The sequence below is a fragment of the Schistocerca serialis genome, chromosome 4, assembly GCF_023864345.2.
Source record: "Schistocerca serialis cubense isolate TAMUIC-IGC-003099 chromosome 4, iqSchSeri2.2, whole genome shotgun sequence".
Lineage (NCBI taxonomy): Eukaryota > Metazoa > Arthropoda > Insecta > Orthoptera > Acrididae > Schistocerca > Schistocerca serialis.
In genome coordinates, this window is record NC_064641.1 from 72,158,312 (window position 1) to 72,184,207 (window position 25,896).

The window sequence follows — 25,896 nt, forward strand, 5'->3', positions numbered from 1 at the left end:
TCATGAAGGATGGATCTCATTTCAGGGCAGGATTTGAGGAAGTCGTATCCCTGCTGGAGAGCCACATTCAGAATCTGATCCAGTCCCGGAAAGTATCCTGTCACAAGTGGGGCACTTTTGGGGTTCTTCTGTGGAAGGTTCCGGGTTTGAGGAGATGAGGATGTGGCTCTGGTTATTTGCTTCTGTACCAGGTCGGGAGGGTAGTTACGGGATGCAAAAGCTGTTTTTAGGTTGTTGGTGTAATGGTTCAAGGATTCCGGACTGGAGCAGATTCGTTTGCCACGAAGACCTAGGCTGTAGGGAAGGGACCGTTTGATGTGGAATGGGTGGCAGCTGTCATAATGGAGGTACTGTTGCTTGTTGGTGGGTTTAATGTGGACGGACGTGTGAAGCTGGCCATTGGACAGGTGGAGGTCAATGTCAAGGAAAGTGGCATGGGATTTGGAGTAGGACCAGGTGAATCTGATGGAACCAAAGGAGTTGAGGTTGGAGAGGAAATTCTGGAGTTCTTCTTCACTGTGAGTCCAGATCACGAAAATGTCATCAATAAATCTGTACCAAACTTCGGGTTGGCAGGCCTGGGTAACCAGGAAGGCTTCCTCTAAGCGACCCATGAATAGGTTGGCATACGAGGGGGCCATCCTGGTACCCATGGCTGTTCCCTTTAATTGTTGGTATGTCTGGCCTTCAAAAGTGAAGAAGTTGTGGGTCAGGATGAAGCTGGCTAAGGTAATGAGGAAAGAGGTTTTAGGTAGGGCGGCAGGTGATCGGCGTGAAAGGAAGTGCTCCATTGCAGCGAGGCCCTGGACATGCGGAATATTTGTGTATAAGGAAGTGGCATCAATGGTTACAAGGATGGTTTCCGGGGGTAACAGACTGGGTAGGGATTCCAGGCGTTTGAGAAAGTGGTTGGTGTCTTTGATGAAGGATGGGAGACTGCATGTAATGGGTTGAAGGTGTTGATCTACGTAGGCAGAGATGCGTTCGGTGGGGGCTTGGTAACCAGCTACAATGGGACGGCCGGGATGATTGGGTTTGTGAATTTTGGGAAGAAGGTAGAAGGTAGGGGTGCGGGGTGTTGGTGGGGTCAGGAGGTTGATGGAGTCGGGTGAAAGGTTTTGTAGGGGGCCTAAGGTTCTGAGGATTTCCCACGTGGAATGTTTCCCTCTATTATATATATATATATATATATATATATATATATATATATATATAGAGAGAGAGAGAGAGAGAGAGAGAGAGAGAGGGAAACATTCCATGTGGGAAAAATATATCTAAAAACAAAGATGATGTGACTTACCAAACGAAAGTGCTGGCAGGTCGATAGACACACAATCATACACACAAAATTCAAGCTTTCGCAACAACTGGTTGGTTCATCAGGAAAGAGGGAAGGAGAGGGAAAGACGAAAGGATGTGGGTTTTAAGGGAGAGGGTAAGGAGTCATTCCAATCCCGGGAGCGGAAAGACTTATCTTAGGGGGAAAAAAGGACAGGTATACACTCGCACACACACACATATTCATCCACACATACACAAACACAAGCAGACATTTGTAAAGGCAAAGAGTTTGGGCAGAGATGTCAGTCAAGGCGGAAGTACAGAGGCAAAGATGTTGTTGAAAGAGAGGTGAGGTATGAGCGGCGGCAAATTGAAATTAGCGGAGATTGAGGCCTGACGTATAACGAGAAGAGAGGATATACTGAAGGGCAAGTTCCCATCTCCGGAGTTCTGACAGGTTGGTGTTAGTGGGAAGTATCCAGATAACCCGGACGGTGCAACACTGTGCCAAGATGTGCTGGCCGTGCACCAAGGCATGTTTAGCCACAGGGTGATCCTCATTACCAACAAACACTGTCTGCCTGTGTCCATTCCTGCGAATGGACAGTTTGTTGCTGGTCATTCCCACATAGAAAGCTTCACAGTGTATGCAGGTCAGTTGGTAAATCACGTGGGTGCTTTCACACGTGGCTCTGCCTTTGAACGTGTACACCTTCCGGGTTACAGGACTGGCGTAGGTGGTGGTGTGAGGGTACATGGGACAGGTTTTACACCGGGGGGCGGTTACAAGGGTAGGAGCCAGAGGGTAGGGAAGGTGGTTTGGGGATTTCATAGGGATGAACTAAGAGGTTACGAAGGTTAGGTGGACGGCGGAAAGACACTCTTGGTGGAGTGGGGAGGATTTCATGAAGGATGGACCTCATTTCAGGGCAGGATTTGAGGAAGTCGTATCCCTGCTGGAGAGCCACATTCAGAGTCTGATCCAATCCCGGAAAGTATCCTGTCACAAGTGGGGCACTTTTGGGATTCTTCTGTGGGAGGTTCTGGGTTTGAGGAGATGATGAAGTGGCTCTGGTTATTTGCTTCTGTACCAGGTCGAGAGGGTAGTTGCGGGATGTGAAAGCTGTTTTCAGGTTGTTGGTGTAATGGTTCAGGGATTCCGGACTGGAGCAGATTCGTTTGCCACGAAGACCTAGGCTGTAGGGAAGGGACCGTTTGATCTGGAATGGGTGACAGCTGTCATAATGGAGGTACTGTTGCTTGTTGGTGGGTTTGATGTGGATGGACGTGTGAAGCTGGCCATTGGACAGGTGGAGGTCAACGTCAAGGAAAGTGGCATGGGATTTGGAGTAGGAGCAGGTGAATCTGATTGAACCAAAGGAGTTCAGGTTGGAGAGGAAATTCTGGAGTTCGTCACTGTGAGTCCAGATCATGAAGATGTCATCAATAAATCTGTACCAAACTTTGGGTTGGCAGGCCTGGGTAACCTAGAAGGCTTCCTCTAAGTGACCCATGAATAGGCTGGCATACGAGGGGGCCATCCTGGTAACCATGGCTGTTCCCTTTAATTGTTGGTATGTCTGACCTTCAAAAGTGAAGAAGTTGTGGGTCAGGATGAAGCTGGCTAAGGTAATGAGGAAAGAGGTTTTAGGTAGGGTGGCAGGTGATCGGCGTGAAAGGAAGTGCTCCATCGCAGCGAGGCCCTGGACGTGCGGAATATTTGTGTGTAAGGAAGTGGCATCAATGGTTACAAGGATGGTTTCCAGGGTAACAGACTGGGTAAGGATTCCAGGCATTCAAGAAAGTGGTTGGTGTCTTTGATGAAGGATGGGAGACTGCATGTAATGGGTTGAAGGTGTTGACCTACGTAGGCAGAGATACGTTCTGTGGGGGCTTGGTAACCAGCTACAATGGGACGGCCGGGATGATTGGGTTTGTGAATTTTAGGAAGAAGGTAGAAGGTAGGGGTGCGGGGTGTTGGTGGGGTCAGGAGGTTGATGGAGTCAGGTGAAAGGTTTTGTAGGGGGCCTAAGCTTCTGAGGATTCCTTGAAGCTCCGCCTGGACATCAGGAATGGGATTACCTTGGCAAACTTTGTATGTAGTGTTGTCTGAAAGCTGACGCAGTCCCTCAGCCACATACTCCCGACGATCAAGTACCACGGTCGTGGAACCCTTGTCCGCCGGAAGAATGACGATGGATCGGTCAGCCTTCAGATCATGGATAGCCTGGGCTTCAACAGTGGTGATGTTGGGTTTTTTAAGAAGGATTGAGAGGCAAGGCTGGAAGTCAGAAATTCCTGGAAAGTTTGGAAAGGGTGATTTTGATGAAGAGGGGGTGGGTCCCACTGTGACGGAGGATGGAACTGTTCCAGGCAGGGTTCTAGGATCATTTTTCTTTGCGGCAAAGTGATATTTCCAGCAGAGAGTACGGGTGTAGGACAGTATATCCTCTCTTCTCGTTATCCACCAGGCCTCAATCTCCGCTAATTTCAATTTGCCGCCGCTCATACCTCACCTCTCTTTCAACAACATCTTTGCCTCAGTACTTCCGCCTCGACTGACATCTCTGCCCAAGCTCTTTGCCTTTACGAATGTCTGCTTGTGTCTGTGTATGTGCGGATGGATACGTGTGTGTGTGTGCGAGTGTATACCTGTCCTTTTTTCCCCCTAAGGTAAGTCTTTCCGCTCCCGGGATTGGAATGACTCCTTACCCTCTCCCTTAAAACCCACATCCTTTTGTCTTTCCCTCTCCTTCCCTCTTTCCTGATGAGGCAGCAGTTTGTTGCGAAAGCTTGAATTTTGTGTGTATGTTTGTGTTTGGTTGTGTGTCTGTCGACCTGCCAGCACTTTCATTTGGTAAGTCACATCATCTTTGTTTTTAGGTATATTTTTCCTACGTGGAATGTTATATATATATATATATATATATATATATATATATATATATATATATATATATAGAGAGAGAGAGAGAGAGAGAGAGAGAGAGAGAGAGAGAGAGAGAGAGAGAGGCGGTTTGGGGATTTCAGAGGGATGAACCAAGAGGTTACCCTCCCTACCCTCTGGCTCCTACCCTTGTAACCGCCCCCGGTGTAAAACCTGTCCCATGCACCCTCCCACCACCACCTATGCCAGTCCTGTAACCCAGATGGTGTACATGATCAAAGGCAGAGCCACGTGTGAAAGCACCCACGTGATTTACCAACTGACCAGCCTACACTGTGAAGCTTTCTATGTGGGAATGACCAGCAACAAACCGTCCATTCGCATGAATGGACACAGACAGACAGTGTTTGTTGGTAATAAGGATCACCCTGTGGTTAAACATGCCTTGGTGTACGGCCAGCACATCTTGGCACAGTGTTACACCTTCCGGGTTATCTGGATACTTCCCACTAACACCAACCTGTCAGAACTCCGGAGATGGGAACTTGCCCTTCAGTATATCCTCTCTTCTCGTTACCCACCAGGTCTCAACCTCCGCTAATTTCAAGTTACCGCCGCTCAGACCTCACCTGTCATTCAACAACATCTTTGCCTCTGTACTTCCGCCTCGACTGACATCTCTGCCCAAACTCTTTGCCTTTACAAATGTCTGCTTGTGTTTGTGTATGTGTGGATGAATATGTGTGTGTGTGCGAGTGTATACCTGTCCTTTTTTCCCCCTAAGGTAAGTCTTTCCGTTACCGGGATTGGAATGACTCCTTACCCTCTCCCTTAAAACCCACATCCTTTCGTCTTTCCCTCTCCTTCCCTCTTTCCTGACGAAGCAACCGTTGGTTGTGAAAGCTTGAATTTTGTGTGTATGTTTGTGTTTGTCTGTGTGTCTATCGACGTGCCAGCGCTTTCGTTTGGCAAGTCACTTGCATTTTGTTTTCTGAGGCTGAGGTTAGGCAGTATCCTAGGAGCACAGCTGAATATTTATGACAAGCATCATGCCCTGAAATGAGGGACATCCTAAGTGAGATACTTCTAACCCCTCATAAAGTGATGGTCCTTCACCCTCCCAACCTTCACAACATACCAGTCCATCTCTATGCCACTCCCAATCCCAACCCCTTGCCACCCACCCTGCACAGGTTTATCCTATCCCATCAGGGGCCGGGCCACCTGTGAAAGCAGCCATGTCATTCACCAGTTCTGCTGCAACCGTTACACAGCTTTTTATATTGGTATGACTACCAATTAGCTGTCCACCAGGATGAACAGTCACCAACAAACTGTGGCCAAGTGCAAAGTAGACCACCCCCTGGCACAACATGCAGCAGAACGTGGCACAACATGCAGCAGAACACAACACACTTTATTTCAATGGCTGCTTCACTACCTGCTGAAGTTGGCAGTTGTGTGTGTGAGTGAGACATACTTGCTTGTGTGTGTGTGTGTGTGTGTGTGTGTGTGTGTTTTACTGATGAAGGCTGTGGCTGAAAGCTGTATGCTAGTGTCTTGTAATTGTGCCTGTCTATGCCTTCTTTACGGTATGTAGCAACCTGTCTTTTCCTACACTGTTGATGCTCTGTAGTTTAAGAAATTCATTGCACTTTCTCACACGTAATGTAATTCATCCTGTGTAAAAGGAAATTTCCTTTGAAATTAATGCTTATCAAACCCTCATTCGCAAAATTTTTCTGCAAGCTCTTAGAGAAATGTAATCAGTTGTGATTTCATGCTTGTCGAAAGCAGTTTACTGTTGCAAAGTATTGTGTAGTCTTTGTCCTAAAGCCTTTGACACATTTTGCTGTTGGCAGAAGCTTATGTACCATAAAATGAGGTAAATCCGATCAGGGGGTGTCAATCCAATCATTTAAAGACTTCCATGTTTGGATAACTGAGTATAGCATTTTAACAAGTACTTCACAGCTGACCATTGTCATGAATTCTTGATTAATCTATCAACAACAACAGCGTGTTGGAGTGCACGCAACCAGCTGATCGCACTGTCAGTAGGTGTGTGATTCTTGTGCGACACTTGTGTAGTCAACACAACAATGCAAAAACTTCAGCTGGTGCATGTTACTTCCGAAGTGTAACTGGTAATTTGCAATATTATTACTTGCATATGAATGTCTTAAGTGATACAGTTTCATATTTTTGTGCACTGATAATACAGCTTAGTCACTATGCAGGCCTAATTACAAAATTGCATTTTTGTAGAATGAATCCGATCATGCAAGTGTATCAAAGGATCGGGAACCAACATGGAAATCTAACTACAAACCAAAATTTCCTCTGAATGCAGTGAAAGCGGTCAAATCAGGAAAATTAAGCATCTGGTGAGCTTCAGAGCAATATGCAGATACCACATTAAATGACAAACTCAAGGAAAGATACAAATACAAAATAGGCGGCCAACCAGCGTTAACCAACAGTGAGGAAAAAAGCCTGGTTGAAGGATTATTGTGTTGTGCAAAATGGGTGCTTCCTTTGAGGAATAATGATGTTAGAGACATATCTCAATTGAGCAGGGAGGATTGAAAAAAGATTTCGTGACAGTCAACCTGGGCACTTGTGGGTAAAATCTTTTCTCAAAAGAAATAAAGAACTAACAGTTAGAAGAAGTGAAAATGTGAAGAGGGCAAAGGCAGCAGTTACCCAAGAAACAGTGATTGATTATTTTAAAAACCTTGGAGTGACCTTGAATGGTGTCCCTCCTTCCAACATAATAAACTATGACAAGATAAACTTTTGTGACAATCCAGGACAAGTGAAAGCAATAGTGAAGTGAGGCATAGGACATCATGAAAGGATAGTAGATAGTTCCAAGCAAAGTATCAGTGTGATGATAGCAGCAGATGCCGACGGCTCAGTCCTCCCACCATACACATTTTATAGGGCAAAAGACCCCAACGAAACTTGGTCTGAAAGTGGCATAACTGGTGCAAGTTATAATCATAATCAAAGTGGTTGGTTTGAGCTAACAGTGTTTGAATTATGGTTTGTTGAAATTGTCTTGCCTTATGCCCGGCAAGTGACAGTCTCTTGAGTCATCTGTTATTTAACGTGATTAAACTGTGACAGGAACAGGACATGAAAATTTGTGCTTCTACCATCTAATTCTACTCATTTGTGTCAGACACTTGGTACGGCCTTTTTTAGATCTTTAAAATTTGCTTGGAGAAATGTGCTAGATGATTGGAAAAGGTAGAATAGAGGAGTGGTGCCAACATCCGAATTTCCTAGGCTGTTGAAAAAACCTTTGAAAATATAGCTATAAAGTCCAAATCAAATGTAATATCTGGGTTCAGAAAAGCCGGAAATTTTCCCTTTATAGTCATTTCACAGATTCCAGAAGCAACCAATAACAATGCACATGGCACCAGCTCATCAGAAGTTTCTTGGGTAGCAGCCTTTGAAATGCAATTGAAACAAGTTTGCTCTAATGAAAAAAAAGGATAGCTGCACCAAGCAAAGCATTTAGCATTAACTCCAGGAAAAGGAATTGTTATCAGCGACTTCAATGAAAATTATAGTGACGGGGCTGCAAGCAGGGAGTCCCTATCCGAACATGTAACAGTGATCTAGAACACCACGCATCAAATGAAAATGAAGAAATGGACAAGGGGAAGGATAAAGATTGGCATGAATTTAAAGAAAATGATTTCACCATAGCAAGGAATGTCTGTGAATTCCTAAGGGACCAAACTGCTAGACTTACCACAACTTAAACTAACTTATGCGAAGAACAACACACACACACCCATGCCCGAGGGAGGACTAGAACCTCAGGCGGGAGGGGCCGCGCAATCCGTAACATGGCGTCTCAAACCATGCAGCTACTCCGCACTGCTCACCATAGTAAAATTGCCTACAAAAAAAAAAAAGGTTCAGGTTTTTTATTGGTAAAATTGAAAGCATCCCTAATGAAACCTATGAAATGACATTTCTGAGAAAGAAAGTTCTTGATGGTAATGTTTATCTTGTCTTGCCAGAAACTGACAATGCAACTAAGGTAGAAAGAGCCCAAATTATTAAAAAAGTTGTTCCAGAACACAGAGGGTGACGTAAATTTATTTTTTTAAGGGAGAGAGTATTATGACATTGAGTAAATACTTTTTACATTGATTAAGACATACAATAACTAAAAATTACTATTTGTTTGTCAAATTTCGTGAATGCAAGTGTTTCTATAGGAAAAATCACAAGTTTAATGTGCTTGTAAAAATTTGTTTAGTCTAGTAATTGTAAAACTTTGTTGCAAATACAGCAACATATTTATTAAAAATCAAAATATTGGTTGAATTCACTCCACTGGAAGTCTGATTCCGTTCCTGCATACAAAATACAATGATGATCGGATTCGCCCCAACTGAGGGGGTGAAATTGATCAACAATTAACTTAAAATAATAACTGCAATTATAAACTAAAAATAACATAATAAATGAATATATCATTATTAAGGTTATGAAATTAACATACTGAATTTTTATTCCGATATGACAACAGTTTATTCCGATATGACAACAGTAAATGGACAAATTTAAAAAAAAAACTGCCATTTTTGATCGGATGCACCTCATTTTACGGTACGCACTGTGTTCTGTTGCAAATGATGCATTTTCTTTGCTACAAAAGTTTTATTTTGGTGTTATTCTCTCATTTATGTTTTATTTTTCACAGCAGTATTATTCTGCATTAGCAGGCTAAAGTAAAATTATTTATTGCAATATCAATTATTGTAGTAACACGATTCACGTTTCCGTCGCACTTCACCTAGTGTAGACTGGGAAGTGTCTGCTAGACCTGCCCGATGTGAACTGACAGGGTCAGGCCCGTGCTGCCGGAGTAGTAGTAGTAGTAGTAGTAGTAGTAGTAGTAGTAGTTGTTGTTGTTGTTGTTATGCCGGCAGAGGTCGCGTCCGAATTCTCGCGTGCCCTCTGGTGGACGGGACTCTACTGGCAACAACTACCGTCTGTGACGCGCCGTTCCAATGTGCGCCTCCCGCGATCTTTCTGGTGGCTACAGCAGTTATTACCAGTCAAAGTCACAAAAATTTAACTGAAAATTAAAACAATGAAAAATTCGAAGGCTTCTAAAAAATTCCTTGGTTTTTCTCAGATGAAGAAATTCCTGGATTTCCCAGTGATCCGGGGCCGTCTATGAGAGGTTCTTGAGTGGATACCATATATTACATACTCCTCTTTAAAAGACTAACTCCAATGTTTTTACTTAGCTCATATTTTACTGCCTACAAAAATTTCCATATCCTCTACACTTTTCCACTTCATTTTTCAGTATCAAACAATGGAAACTCCAGGTCAGATATACACAATATTGAGAAAACCACATAGCGCTCCTAACAGTAGAGAAGCCCGTTGAGTTGCAGACAGGCACAATGAAAAGACAGTTACATGTCATAGCTTTCGGCCAAAGTCTTCTTCAGCAAAGCGCGCGCTCGCATGTGCACCACACTCATGCACTCGAATCCGAGCCAGAGGGAGCAGTCATGCGTGTATGAGATGTAATTGCTTGTGTGTGTGTGTGTGTGTGTGTGTGTGTGTGTGTGTTTGTGTGTGTGTGTGTGTGTTTTCTTTGCTGATGAGGCTTTGGCTGAAAGCTATGATGTCTTTTCGTTGTCCCTGTCTGCAACTCAATGGGTCATCTTTATGGTGAGCAGCAATCTATCCTTTCATAATTTATTCATTTTTTGGTATCCTAGTCCACACATTTTCTTAGTCCACACTTCTTCTCTCTTTTTAATTTTTTTAAAATTTTTATTATGTGTTTTTTTTATTTGGCAGTTACCCATTTGCCACAGCTCAATGTTTTACTAAAATTTTAGCAGTGACTCAAGTCGATCACAGAACTTTACTAACAGTCAAGGATGGTAACCACAAGACCACAGTTTTAACCATGTAAAAGAAAAATAATAGGATAGAGACATGATCAGGAGCTGTTGCACCCTCTTTGTCTAATTCATTCACTCAGGCCAGTCCAGCTTTGAAGGCCCTTCCAGTAGTTGCCAAACTTTTAGCTTAATGTGAACTGTAAATATATCTGTTCACATGAGTAGTGCCATGTTATGACACAACTATTTCGAGCAAAAGCAGTAGCAAAATTTTAAGGTCAAGCTGTATTTAACGAGTTGACAATATTTGTGGAGAGTTAAAATCACAGAGTTGTTCACTATTATAATTTTCCCCTCTTCATGGAGTTTTTGAACACATCCAAAACCCATTTTTTTTGTTACTAGTGCATGTACTGTGATCAGGGTTGCCACAAGTTTCTCCACATGAAATTCCCTGATATTTCCCTGATTTCCAGACAAATTTTAACATTTTTCCGTGACAAATTTTAAGATCTCAGTGGTAAGTTAAGATGTAAGTTGACAATCTGTCTATGCAGCTACAGTACAAGAACCAATAATGCAAACAAGGAAATATCTAAAAAAAACTTGCAAGCAAATGGAGTTTCCTGATGCGAACAAAAGTCTTAAGTCCTAACATCAACATCTTTTGTAATCAACTGTTTTTATATGGAGAAAGCAGGCCAAATGATATATGTGTGTAATTAATGAAACAAAACACGTTTGGTGACAAAAATACACATTTCCTTGAAGCAGCAAGAGATATTTAAAATACTTTCACTGATTTCAGAAATAACCTCTGGAAAAAGTACGCCTTTTGAAAGAAGTATATAAGGCGGGGAAGATTGTGTAAACCAACACTGTAAGTGACTGCCAATAAAATGTTGGTCCTGCTATGTTTGTTATTGTTGGTTATTACCCACTGTGTTCTATCTATTATTTTACAGGATTTTTGTCATTTTTCTTTCGAAAAATGCAAGAGCCAAAGAAACTGGTACACCTGCCTAATATCATGTAGTGCCTCCGAGAGTACGCAGGAGTGCCACAATACGACGTGGTATGGACTCAACTAATGTCTGAAGTAGTGCTGGAGGGAACTGACGCCATAAATCCTGTAGGGCTGTCCACAAATCTGTAAGAGTACGAGGGGTGGAGATTTCTTCCGAACAGCACGTTGCAAGACATCCCAGATATGCTCGACTGGGGAGTTTGGTGGCCAGGGGAAGTGTTTAAACTCAGAAGATTGTTCCTGAAACCACTCTGCAGCTATTCTGGATGTGTGGAGGGTGCCATTGTCCTGCTGAAATTGCCTAAGTCCATCGGAATCCATAACGGACATGAATGGATACAGGTGATCAGAAAGGATGCTTACGTACGTGTCACCTGTCATAGTCGTTTCTAGACATATCAGTGGTCCCGTATCACTCCAACTGCATACGGTCCACACGGTCACAGAGAGCATCCACCAGCTTGAACAGTCCCCTGCTGACACAGAGGGTCCATGGATTCTTCGGCTCTGAAAGCCCACGTTGATAATGTTTTGTTGAATGGTTCACACAGACACTTGTTGAAGGCCCAGCATTGAAATTTGCAGCAATTTGTGGAAGGTTTGCACTTCCGTCATGTTGAATGATTCTCTTCAGTTGTCGTCAGTCCCGTTCTTGCAGGATCTTTTCCCGGCTGCAGCGATGTCAGAGATTTGATGTTTTACTGGATTTCTCATATTCAAGGTACTCTCATGAATTGGTCGTACGGGAAAATCCCCACTTCATCGCTACCTTGGAGATGCGTTGCTGACTGCAGCACCCTATTCTGCCTGTTTTCATATCTCCATATTTCAATACACACACCTATACCAGTATCTTTGGCACTTCAGTGTATATGAATACATAGTGTACAAACCGCCAGTGACTGACAATTTTCTTCTTCTTATCGTCCATACTTTGTAACATATAAACCACTTTTGAAGTGCCAAAATATACTAGAACAAATAAAATGTCTATAAAACACTACACTGTAAAACACACGTAAGATGAGACAGTCGCAATTCCTGAAGTCGATCGCCCGTGGCCTCTGGCCTGCTGAGGAGCACCGCAGTCCTTGGTCCACGGATAAACAATGAATATCCGCTGCATTACACCACACGCAAACAGAAACAGCCTGCGGGCAGATCGCTAAGACTAGATCTAATGGGCAGGGCCCGCATTTTAGTGGGAACTGAACGTCTTTGGTTTGTTAGGCCCAATCCATCACAGATACCTGCAGAAGCAGCCTGCGGGTCTGGCCCCTCACGGAAATCCACTCATGTGACCCGCTATTCACAAGCCACAGGCAAAATGTTGATGAAATGAGACCATGGTGATCAATCCATGTAACAGATAACTTGTTCAAATACTCTGATTCAATAATGAGGATAGGTAGCAACTCACTGTAAAGATGATTGCTGAGCCGTAGACAGTCACATAGAAAAGGCAGTCACACTCTCACAACTAAATTCTCAGCCATAGCTTTTGTCGGAAAACAAGAGCACACACACAAGTTCACAAATCACTCACACACAACACATGCACACATGACCGCCATCTCCGGCCACTGCGTCTACAGTCTCTGAGAATCAGATCCAGACAAACCACTCCTCACGCCTCCCTGCCTCTCAATGGCAGCTGCCAGGCTAGTGACAAGAAGTGGTGATAGCACTGACTGTAAGCTGGGAGGAAGGAGAGAAGCAGTAGTGATGAGGGAGCGGGGAAGCAACACATGTATTCAGCTGCAACCAGCCAGTGACAATGCATGACACCTCAGTAAACAAAACATTTCATCTACTGAAACAAAAACGGGATTTTTCCAGTGTCTTTCTTTTGTTTTATTTCAAATTTCCCTGATTTTCAGAACCTATGGCAACCCTAGTTATTAAATATTATGCCTGATCTTCACTATATGCTTTTACAGCAGCTCATCTGACAATGTCCATGTTACTGAATTGCAGACACTGGGCCATCACAGACACTGTTGCGCCTTTGCCCTGTTCTGAATTTTCAAAATACATAAACAATTGTTCAGAAAATGGATGCTAAGTAATTAACTGTTTTCAGTCTCTAGTTACTGCTGTATGAGCAATGTAACATTAAGGTTTAACACATCTGAGTGGAACACCTCCAAGAGTTGGTGCCATAAAATGTATAGTACGGTAGCTCTGTGTCACAATTAGATAATGTACACCAGTATTTTACATTACTACCCACATTAGTTTACAATTTTCTAAGTCCTCCAGCACTGCTGCACCACCTTTTTTTTTCTTTCTTTTTTTCTTTTTCTTTTCCTACTGCTCTGTCACAGTTCCACCTGGCAAAGCAAATGACTCTTGCAATCAACTCTGCGATCAACCCAACATAATGACATCATAAGGAGGGTGCCGCAAGCCATCTTAATAACTAGGCTCACTTGTGAAAGCAAATGTAGTCAGTATGCAAGAAACCATATTCAGCACACTGACACTGTAGAAATTGCCACCTGGGACTTCTGACAGGAGTAATTATGACACATGACAGCACTGAAAGGCCTCGTGGGGCACTGACCTAACAGGACAGCTCGGGGCAAATGTCACAATTTCCCAGTGATTATAAATACTCTGAAGTCAGGGGCAGTGTTGTTTCAGAAACACTAGTCAACTTGGCTTGCATATATACTGCCTAATTCAGACAGACATTATGCTGGCATCAGCAGCTGCTAGCTATGATGGGAAGCCCAAAATGGTCGAATTGAGATGAGTCGACAATCTTAGTCGTACAAGAACAATGTCTTTGAGATTCTAGTACTGACTGTATCTGCCCTATGTTCATGCCTAGCCAGTTGCTGGGACACCAGAGGACACTGAGCTGGAAGGGAGCACACGCAGCAGTGGCAGATGTGGAGGTAGGGTCACACTCGGCTACTGACGGGGAGCCGTGGGCAGTTTGGAGCCTGCGCTGGAGGCCTGCACTTTCCGAGGATGTGTGAGCACTCCCTTTGGCCGAATGTAGCTGGAAGGTGGTGGCCTGGCTGTGGAGTATTATCAGAGCCATCATGCTCATTGGGAATTTAGCTGTCAGCTACTTAACCACTCAAGGAAGCAAGCCTGCTTGACGAATCATTGCCACTCCACGCTGTGGGCTATGGTGAGACCTATTGCTAACAAGTATTAATTTTGTTCTTTACCTACAAGAGAACAACTGCATCCTGGTTGCTTTCATGCCAGCTTGATACTTCAGTCATTACTCCAGTCTGGCACTGTGTTTTGGTGCTAGGCATGTACTCAAAATTTGTGGTGAATGTGCATTAAATTTTCAATTTTGATGTAGTCTGCACAAGAGTTGCTTTCTGTTATATCATTTTGTATATTACTTACACTGTTCTTTTGTGTCATGTTTTCCGGTTTTCTTTAAGGTGTTTTGTATTTTATTTAAGCGATGTTCAAGGCAGTTACTACTAAGATTAACCATAAGCTGCCTGCCTTACGTATTTATCTAGTGTTTGGCATTTTATGAATAGTGTTTATTCAAAGTTCATAAGCCTTTTCATGGTTCTGACATTCCATAAGAATACTGCTTATGGCTTAGTGCTTCCCCAATTGCCTTTATTTTGTTAGTTTACTGTTCAATGCTTTGAGTTCTTGTCAAACTTATTTTATGCATTGATTTTAAATTTAACTAAAATAGTCTTTAATTGTCTATATTTGTATGTTGCAAGAGAGATTAGCCATTACTCACTGCGTTATTCATCACAGACCCAGTGCCTTAGTTGATCCAATGACAATCGGCAAACAGATTTTGTGATATATCAATGAAAAAAGATCCATTTTGGTAAGGCAGCTGGCCTGTTGATTACATCAAGCATGTGTTACAAGTCATTTGCTACTTTCATGAAGTAGTTGACTGCTTGATAACTATTTGCTCATTTGTTTATTTACAGTGAAAAAAATAACACTGCCTATAGGTGATCTTTAGCACCTCACTTTTTCAGCCTACTATTACGCTTGGACATTGTGCCTATAGGTCACTGTGAAGTTACTTATGAACTTCTTGTGTATTACCAAAATTTCAGGCAAATCCTAAAGCAACATCACCATTTGTAAAGCTTGTTGTATGGCCCCCGGCCATTAATTCAGTTATCCTACACATATTTTCGTTTTAGAATAGTATTGAAGTTCCTCGTTTGATAAATTTTAGTACCTAAAAATTTTGTTACTGTTTTATTATTGGGCCATAAGCCATTTATGTTATTGCTAAGTTTAATTATTGATTTCATCAACTGATGTTCTTGACCTGCAGTTAGTTGTCTGTTTATACTTTCATCGCTTCTACCTGGTACTTTTACCACACTTACCTGTAAGTTTAAATTATTTTTGCTTACCAATGGAACACAACTTTTATTTGGCCTTAAGCCAATTTTGCAGTTGTTAAGTGTAGTCAATTCATTTCCTGAATTTTTCTGTTAACGAGTAATACCACAGGCTGATTAACAATTTGGTAGCAAGTACTAAGTATTTGAATAGTTTGGTAATTCCATTTGGACTCTCCCATGTGGGGCAACTATGTTGTTTTTTAATAACCTCTTTACTTACAAGCATTTCAAGTATTGAATCTAGCTCTTTGTGTTTCCTCACTGTAAACATTTTAGTTGTTTTCAATAATAAATTGTGGTTAAAGAATACTTTATTGGTGGTCCCATTACCTTTCCACTCCCCACACACCTTCCTACCACTTCAAATGTGCCATTATTGGACTCTGTCTTCACTAGCCGCCGGCTGCTGCTTGTGTCACCTTTTCACCAGTAGGGCACCCACTGTTTATCACCTCCCTGGCAGGCCAGGGCTCAAGCTTCGGTCATACAGACGCCTAGCCATCACAACCTGAGTGTATAACCACTACTTCTGCTCATTGCCACTGCCATTATCCATGCTGCGGGCTGCAGCTCGACTCCGTCTGTCCCCCGTGCTTCTCGTCAAGCACCATAACGACACCAGCTGCCAATGCCAACATTTTCTGTCAACCACTAGCTGTCACCCACACTTGTACGTCTTCACCTCGACTACTGTACTGACTACACCGTTCCACCAGCTGCTGCCACTGCCTGAGGGAAAACACCACACCCTGTCCATACGAGGGGCTGCTATTGACATCAGCACACTTCGCCAGCCGAGGCCATCCTCTCCAGCACTGTGCTCGTGCTTCTTAAGGAATTATTCCATGTACTGTTCCCATGATGGATCAATGTTTGACACCTGCCACCACAACACTACAGTCATGCCCTGTGTGGTGAACTGCACGCACCGCGACCATACTGCCTACTAGATCCATCCATCTACACTGTTGGAACAGTACTGCACAAATGCTGAATAGGTCTCTTACTAAAACATCATCCACTGATGAATGAATGACTTTAAAATTATGCTTTTCCAGATAACCAATCTTCAGATATCAGATACATCGAGATGTACAGATGAAATGAAACTATGTGTTACATACGTAACTGTCAGAGGCTGTTCTTCTTGTCAAATCTTCAACTGTCTACATTGTGGCTGTTCTTTCAGACATACAAGTAAATATTACAAGGCCATGCAAGTACGTGATGACTACAACATTGGTATCGACTCCTCATTGTCTCATTCTCCGTGTTGCAGGAATCCAAGTAACACTGCGAGCATTAGGTAATGAATTCAATGGACTACGATATAAAGATGTAAAGAGGGTGACGGATAGCTGAAGTGGTTAAGGTGACCACTCATGATGAACAGGAAATCCGAGTTCGAGTCCTGGTCCTGCATAAATTTTCATATCTCACTACTGGGTAGTAGATCTACACCTAATACAGCTAATGTCAAAGATTTGCACTCAGCAAATTAATTTTGAGATAATTAAATGCCTCAACAACTATATCACTCAGTTTCAATTTTTGGCAGCTCTCGTGAAAATGTCCCCAATAAACAGTCCTACACAACTAATTCTATGAGCTATACTGTATTGAAAAGAAGTACTACATAAGCCAGCCCAGCTACTACAATTTTATTTTGCATTCTATCAGTGTTCAAAGAGGCATCCATCTTTACACTGATCAAATCAAATCAATTTTATAATTCCCCCAAAATACATTTCAGCTTTCATTAATTGAACATTCTTGTTATCTGATGTTTAACATCATACATATTAGCAGATCATGAAAAAAGGAAAGAAAAAGTGAAAAATATAGAAAAAATTCTTTGATGTATCTTCAAGCGAAAAAGTTAAAAGCACAAACTAGTAACATTAGAACTTAACATCCTATCGACCTCAAGTTTGTTAGAAATGTAGCAGAATCTCAGACAGTGCAAGGACAGGCAAACAACTTAGCTGCATTCTTTTTAAAGAAACCAATTTAGGACAATTATGAAATACCTTAGTACAAGATATTTTTTACAAAAGTAGTTCATTCTTTTGTAATAAACCAGTTCTTATTAAGATCACGCTGGATTTTGTCCAAAGACCTCCAACATGCCTTTTTGCCACAGAAACCTGTGCACTCTTACACTCCTGTTATTTTAAATCAGAAGCCTATTGAAATTTCCATGGTATATTAAATTGGTGTGCTGCACCAGGAATCGAATCTAGAACCTTGACTTTCGCAAGATATGCTCTTACTGACAGAATTACCCAGTCCCCCACACTGTTTTAATCTGGCCCAATAAGTTTGAAAACAGCGTACACACTGCTGCAGAATGAAGATTCACTCCAGAGACTTGCCCTTCATTATATATTTACATATAATAAATGCACATTAACATAATTTCAATAAATGTATCAGACCCCTTTTGTAAAAAGAATCACCACCATTTACACATATTTCATGTATGAACTGTTAAATATACATTAACTGCACCAGTCCACTGAAGGTTTCAGATCGTTAACACATTCAACACAACTCACCTTATCCACATGTGGATGCCAATATTCATCATGTACAGTCTTCGGAGGAGCATCAGTCAGGCGAGAAAAGAATGTGGGATGTGTTAAATGGATTGCAGTGTAGTCCAAACCGAAATGATATGCAACAGCTTGCTGGATCTTTAATTTCACAATTCTAAAATGAGACAGTTAGCACTAATTAAATTTTAATACAGGATGCAATAAGCATTTAAAATGGGCCATATAAAATTCTGAAAGCAAACTACAAAACACAAGATGTAAAATGTTACAGGACACAATTATAATTAATGAGGGGAAAAATAGGGCATTGTCTCTTCTACCCTTTGCACTTATCCTTTCTCATGCTCATGCTTTGCCTCTACAGCTAGCAATATCTCTTCACTGCTGATCACATTGAGTTCTCCTCAATAACATCTCTAACCAACTACAGGGATTTTACTCATAAAGCACACAAACAATAGTGCCGGAAAGTAATACAGCTTTCTTTGGTTTCCTACCATCCTTCACAACTGGTATAAAAGATTCAGAAAATGAGACATGAATTTAACAATAAAACTGCTCTAGGAAGCACTTCAGAGCATTTTACTGTTACTTCATGACACAGGAGTCAGTCATTAAACTTCAGTTTATATTTACTGTAACTGCTAAATTATGGTGAGTTGTGTTTTCAGCATACAAAATATGAGGTTGGTGCATAAGTTCACAGCATTTGTGTTTTGCCTGTTGGTACTAGAGTTGCTATGGGTTTAATTATTGATGTCATTTTTTATTTGTAGTTCACTGTTGCTATTTGAGTTTACATATTGTCATTTGGAGATAGTGAGTAGAGCTGTGGAGGCTAGAAAATAGAGTGCCAAGTGAAAAAATCTGAACATTTCCAACATATTCTTCTACCTGAGTTCAATAGAAGACTGACAGCAGTGGAGGCAGCTATAGACATTTGTGCTGTGTATGCGGATAATGCCACTGGTTTACTCATTGTACAGAGAATTTGTTTTAACATTAGTGATTCTCCACATTCAAGAATACCTTCAGAGTTTGATGAAGATTGTTTAAATGCATTAATCCACAATGATACACATCAGTCAACTCGAGAACTGGCAAATGTGATGAACTGTGATCGTTCCATCGTGCAACATTTGCATGCAACGGCAAAGGTTCAGAAATCATATGTATGGGTGCCGAATGCTCTAAACCAAAACCACAAAAATCAGTGGGTGGATTTCTGTGCAAAAATTTGCATTTCTGCTTGCTCGTCATCAACTGGTTCTTGAACAACACTGACCATTCCTATTCTGTATCATTACTGGTGACAAGAAATGGTGTCTTTATGCTAATACAAGGAAAAGAATTGTTGAGCCCAAACAAAGCAGCAACTTCCCGTACAAAGACCTGCGCACATCTACTAAAGATAATGTTGTGCATCTGGTGGAATAGCGGAAGTGTGGTGTACTATGAATTGCTTCCCTGAGGAATAACCATCACTGCTGATATTTACTGTCAGCAACTGGAATGTCTTGCACACACAAACCAAGAATGATGATCAGGAAGACTGAATGAAGTGATGCTACTCTACGATAACGCCGGCTCACATTCTGCTAGACTGGCAAAAACACTATACAAGAACTGGGCTGGAAAATCATTCCACACCCACCTTATTCACCTGATCCCGCACTCTCAGATTTTCACCTTTTCCACTCACTATTGAACAACCTACAAAGAACTTCCTTTTCGGATGAAAATGCACTCCGAGCATGGTTTGATGAATTCTTTGCCTCAAACCCATGTGATTTTACTGTTGCAGAATAGAAAAGTCACCCCACTGTTGGCAGACTGCTGTAAATAGTGAAGGAGAATATATTACTGATGACTGAAGTCTCTGTTACATGCATCTGTTGTGTTTATTAAACTTGTGGAAAAATACTACCAAACTACTACACCAGCCCAATATTACACAAACCATTGGTTTTCATTCACTGGTTCAAAAGAAGTGGCCATTTTAAATTTGTCACAATAAATTAAGAGTGTATATCACAATACCTCAGTAAACATATGAATTTAAAATAATGGGGTGATTTTTGCCACAGGAAAGATGTGTTAAAAGTGAAAAATACGTTTACAAGGATAGGCTCACTCCAAGCACAAATTGTTCTCAAATGATACTCACTTCTGGTAAATAATTAGCCTACTTTTAAAAAAATCAGTCTAGCCTTTCTCTGCATAACTATTTACTTAGATGACATCACAAATTAATGGCTTCAAATTGGGTACTTTTCTTTCTGTCTTCCACCACACATTCAAAATTACAACTGACTGTTTGAAAAACACAGTATGCTTACTTGTATATTGCAAAGTCAGGTTTCTTGAATAAATTCTTTGCCTTTTCCAACATATATATGTTGGTGAAAGTTCTTCCATGTGACAGCGCTCCTGAGTGGAGGTCCAAAATTGAAGCTCCTCCATCGGAGCCACCAAGTCCAATACCTCGTTGAGCAAGACTGAGCAGCATCTCTGCCTCTGTTGCTGAAACTAACTTATCAGATACCAACCGTCCACAACGGGCAGGTGCACATCCTGCAGAAAAAATAAAAACTGATATTATGAGAGGAGGTCAATCTTATTGCTGAAGTTTCCAACTCCTTGTGCATAAAATAAATTTGCATTGTTGACCAGTTAGGCAGAAGCTGATATACACAGACTTTTTTATTTTTATTCTGTACCTGGAAATTTCATGAGCTCTGCTTTTATTTCATTTGAACAGGCAATGTCTTGTGCTTGGTGTTGCAAAACATCCTTTTGTTTTGCTATGCATATTTCACGAGAGTTCTTCGATGTAAAATATACTACCGCCATGACTCCAACCATCAGTATGCCTCTTGCCCAAAGTCTTTGCTTTGGAAACTTTGGCATAGGACCATATTTCCTGAAAATGTGATAATGAAAAAATAAAACTCCAATGGACATATAGTTAATATATTTATTTCAGTTTAGATAGTGACTATGTTACACAACAGCTCAAATTTAATCATGTGTTTATATATTTTTATTCAAAATTCAAATGGCTCTGAGCACTATGGGACTTAACATCTGAGGTCATCAGTCTACTAGACTTGGAACTACTTAAACCTAACTAACCTAAGGACATCACACACATCCATGCCAGAGGCAGGATTCAAACCTGCGACCGTAGCAGCAGCGCGGTTCCGGACTGAAGCGTCTAGAACCGCTCGGCCACAGCGGCTGGCCCTATTTTTATTCCACAGAGCCTGTGTGTCTAAGATACATGATAACAGAACATGTCATTTCAAATGTGAAACTGTTGCAAGATCTATAAAATGCTAAAATGAAAATAATGTGACAATAACAAACATTCAGCATAAAAATGTTCCTTCATTTTTCAAAGATGAATAATTAGAAAGATTTATAATAATAATTTTGTTGTAAAACATAATAATCATTACAGTTTAAAGCCAACTGCAGATAAAGCACGGTTGTAATGAAAGATGTGGGCAGAACAAGATGAATGACACTGTCAGAAAGACTCAAATTTTATCTGACTGGAAGTGAAGACAGTTGCCAAAGAAATGATTTGTCAACAAGGAGAGAAATTATGTTTTATTTTCTTTCACTCAGGCAAATGTGATAAGTGAACTGAATTATAAATATGAAATTTGTGCCCATGTGCACCTTAGAATATCATAGCATATACGCAAGAAACACAGAGAGCCAATCATGTAAAGAAGAGACAGTTCCCAATCAGCAACAAGTGGCTTCAAATTTTTTTTTTCTGAAGTAACCTGCTATGGGAACGAATGAAGTGTTGTAATAGGCATGTACAGAACATGTTTCTCACAATCGACCACATTTTAATGATTCAAACAATTTAAGGACTCATCTTTTAATCTGTAAAAAGTACTAAATGGAAAGAAGGAAGACTAGGGTTTAACATTCTATTGTTGAAAAGGTCATTAGAGACAGGGCATAAGCTTTGACTGGGAAACGACGCGAAAGGAAATTGGACATGCACTTTCCAGGCAACCACCTCAACATCTGTCTTAAGTGAGTTAGAGAAATCACAGAAAATCTAAATCTGGATGGCTGAAGGGTATTTGAAGTGAATATGAGTTCAGTGTCTCACCACTGCACCACTTCTCAGGCTGTCTAATGCTCTTGCTGCTACTACACTTCATGCCACAACACAAAGATAAGCAAATAAATGAGCATACAGTGACAAGAGATGCTGAACATTACTGCAGTTACCATTTTCATTTGTCTACAGTGAGCATCAAACTGCCAAGTCTGAAGAGGAGAAAATCTGCTGAGACTATGGCAGCAGTGAAGCATGACGTGGCCTACCTCTGCTGCATTATTACACACACAATGACGGCTGGCTTTATCATACAGGCCTCGAAAGGGTTGCCAGCATGCTCTGTCTGGAAATCATCCAGATCATGTACAATAAAAAATGCTACCATTACTCAGTCTTTGGAGAAAGCCACAGAACCTACTGTCACCAACTCTGAGAAATAATCAAGACTGCAGGATTCCACAGCTGGTGCTTCATCCCTTTGCAGTATCTGATTTTCTTGGGATTTTAATGATGGTTTACGATACATGATTCTTCCTAAGATTTCATCTCCTGCTGTGGAGACTGACATTCATCGAGCAATAAACATCATATAATGCAAGCAACTGATATGACTGTATTCATCTGCTCAGCACATATTCTATGAGAAAACACACCACAACTTATACAGTCACACAATACCTTCCAGTACAGAACACTGATCACTATCCATACAGCTCAAGTCTTCCACACATACTGCTGCTGTGTGGTAGACATTTTAAACCAACAGAGACAATCTGGAAGAATGAGATGATTCAGAAGAAATAAACAAAGGCTGGGATCCAATTCTTCGTAGAGAATATTACGACACTGAAAGACTAGTAATCTTGGTTTCACAGTGCTTTATCTGGTACCTGACAAAACTCATTCTAAGGCCAAAAACGGTGGGCTTTCTAAAGTGCCTGATGCTTCTGCACTCAAAATCTGGTTAGCTAATTTACATGTTCTGCATGTCACATTTGTAACTATTCACTGAGATATGGAAAATGTCAGTAAGTCTACTAATAAGATGTATTTTCACTGTTGCTGCTTACACAACTGCATGTTTGAAATTTTAACCTACAACAAAATTCAATAAATGTAATCCAGCCACATGCAGAAACTGTCTACTTGGAAATGCATCTACAGAATAGGACAACTTGTCAAGCAGAAAAGATTTCAATTCGTTTTTAAAACTTTTCACTATTTGCCATCACTTTCAATTCACAAGGGTGGTGGTCAGTTATTTTTATTTTTTAAGCTCTTCCTGATTCTTTGCAACCAATATCATAAGAGACTAAATACACTGTGAGGCTGTTGTTATTATGCTCAATTTTTTAAACAGTTGCTTACATGAGGTTACAGCAGAGTACTGAATACTGTACTTTGTTTCTATGTGTTGAATTACCTAAGAAATTATTCCATGTAACATCAATTAATATAAGTATGCAACATATGCTAATTTTTTAACTCTTTCATCAGTTATTATACAAAGTAGCTGTAACAACTGTTAAGCAGCATTGCGATGGTATGCAATGAAGACCTCGTTAACTCAATCTGTCAGTGAAGACCTTGTAATACCAGTAACCATTTACTCCATGATCAAAGATATATTAAAAACTGCAGATACTTCTTTAATCTGCCAATAACTAGACTTCTACTGCATAGTTACACTTGTAGCAACTTTATCTGTATCACTTTACACTATATTCTACGAAACCGTTTTTGCACCTCCTGTAAAATTTAACAAATGGAGTTACAAGGTTTTCATTGCTTACCATTGACGGGTGATTCTGAACACAAATTGTCCAAAACCCAACTTACATTCTTCACAAATGATATCTGACAACCCACAGAAAGGTAACCACTTGGATTTAATGTTTCCAGATCATTTTTAAACTTTTTGATTCAGTACCACAACAACAGATGCGATGGAAAATGTCCTTAAGAGGTATCATTTCAGACTGGTAGCTGGACACAGAACTTCTTGAAAGGCAAAAATCAGCACGCTATGTTGGACAGTGAATAAGGGTAGAGGATAAGGATAAAGATAAGCTGAACAGATAAAAATTGGGCAACATCCATTCAGCACTAGACAAAATATCAGCCTGGTGCAAAGATTCAGAACTAACTTTCATTCTGGATGAATGTTAAGCTGTGCACTTCTATGGACAATAAAATTCAACAGTCTTGGACTCGGGAATGGCTTAAGGCCCAAGTGACGCAAGCCACTGCTTGGGGCACCATGCTGAGAGGGGTGCCACAGCTGTAAGATGTTCAGATGAAAGTATGTGACGAGAAAGAGAGGACAAGGAATATCCAAATTACAAGTCACGTGTGTGGAAAAAATGTTCTCAAATCGCCTCTGCTAGGTGTACCCAATTAATGAGTCAATCATGTCGTACAAACATGGGAGTAACAATCACAGTGGAATGATCACACAGACAAAAGTTTAAAATCAAATGTATGGTATGATTTTATACATTCATAAGAAAGCAGGACGCTTTGGTTCATCAAGAGAGACTGTTCTTTCCTTATGAAAGATTTAAACAATCTATACGTAAAGACTGTTTTATGGAACTATCTTCTTGGGTAATGCATCAAAAGTAAATAAACTACTAATTCTGTAGAAGTGCCAGTAAGAATATTGTGTAAAATAGATAACTGAACATCTTGCAGGGGCATTGTTAAGAATCATGGCATTCTTATACCCACCTTCCTGTGAATTTACTCCTTAAATGGTGTTTGTTATCAATAAAAATCAGTTTCCGCTGAACTCCAACTTGTACAAGCACGATACAAGGAAAAAAAAATTTTTCTTTAATGTAGAATTTGTCTCCCAGTATGGTGTGTAGTCGAGTTAGGTATTCTGGTGTAAAGGTATTCAACAAAGTCCCACATAACATAAGGCCAGAAACTGGAAATCCCTACCAATTCAAAAGGCTGTTCAAAACTTACTTCATTTGACAGTCCTGTAAATTATTTAGAATCAAAGACTGAAAATTCCTGTCAGCTACATGGCAAGCAGTAGCATTAATTAAAAAATCTGTATGGCAAGCAATGGTATCTTGTAAAAAAGTATCTTTCCTTACAGATGTAGGTAATCAGCTTCTTTGAAAAACAGCCACATAATCAAGTACATATTAAGATACCAATATAAGGTAAACAGCAGTTGCTTAAAACTAGAGAACATCTGATCACAATTGGTGTAGGTACACCTTCTGAAATGGCAGCCATTTAACTAAAAATGCTAGACATCCTTGAGAAGTTAATTATTCTGTGCCTGTTGCACCCACCTAGCGGTAATGTGGACACTTTCATCAACAAATTAACTGAATGTAATCAAACCCTCTTGCAGCCATTGTTACTGTCAATAAAATTCTGGATAAAAAGGAATATTTGGTATGAGCCATCATCTTTGACCAGTGACTTAGAAAACACAACACACAACTTATAAATAACATTGTGACAGTAATGTAATATCAGTGACTTTTTTCAAATGGGCTAAGCTGCAGATCAGTCTGTCACCACAGGTGTCCCCCCCCCTCCCCCCCCCCCCCCCCCCACACACACACACACACATTCATTGACTTCACCAACCCACAACCAAATTGTCACCTTCCTACCTAACCTAGACCTCAAGCAAGGTACAGATCAATATGTCACCACAACCAGGTTGTTTAGCTTTCATAGTAACTGGTTTCACCAACTAACGTAACTGTGCACATACACATCAAAATTTGACATCACAGCAGCCATTAACAATAC

The 25,896-nt window shown here is 40.9% G+C and overlaps 1 protein-coding gene across 2 annotated transcripts in view; it reads right to left on the reverse strand.

Moving 5' to 3' along the window:
* Positions 1-25,896, reverse strand: part of LOC126474053 (2-oxoglutarate and iron-dependent oxygenase domain-containing protein 3-like) — a 50,382-nt gene that overhangs the window by 10,401 nt on the left and 14,085 nt on the right. For both annotated transcript variants that reach the window (XM_050101465.1, XM_050101466.1), the window contains 3 exons: positions 20,744-20,946; positions 20,363-20,597; positions 18,024-18,177 (listed from right to left, as the gene is read on the reverse strand). In XM_050101465.1, the coding sequence (XP_049957422.1) occupies positions 18,024-18,177; positions 20,363-20,597; positions 20,744-20,946 (592 nt within the window). The remainder of the gene's footprint in view (positions 1-18,023; positions 18,178-20,362; positions 20,598-20,743; positions 20,947-25,896) is intronic.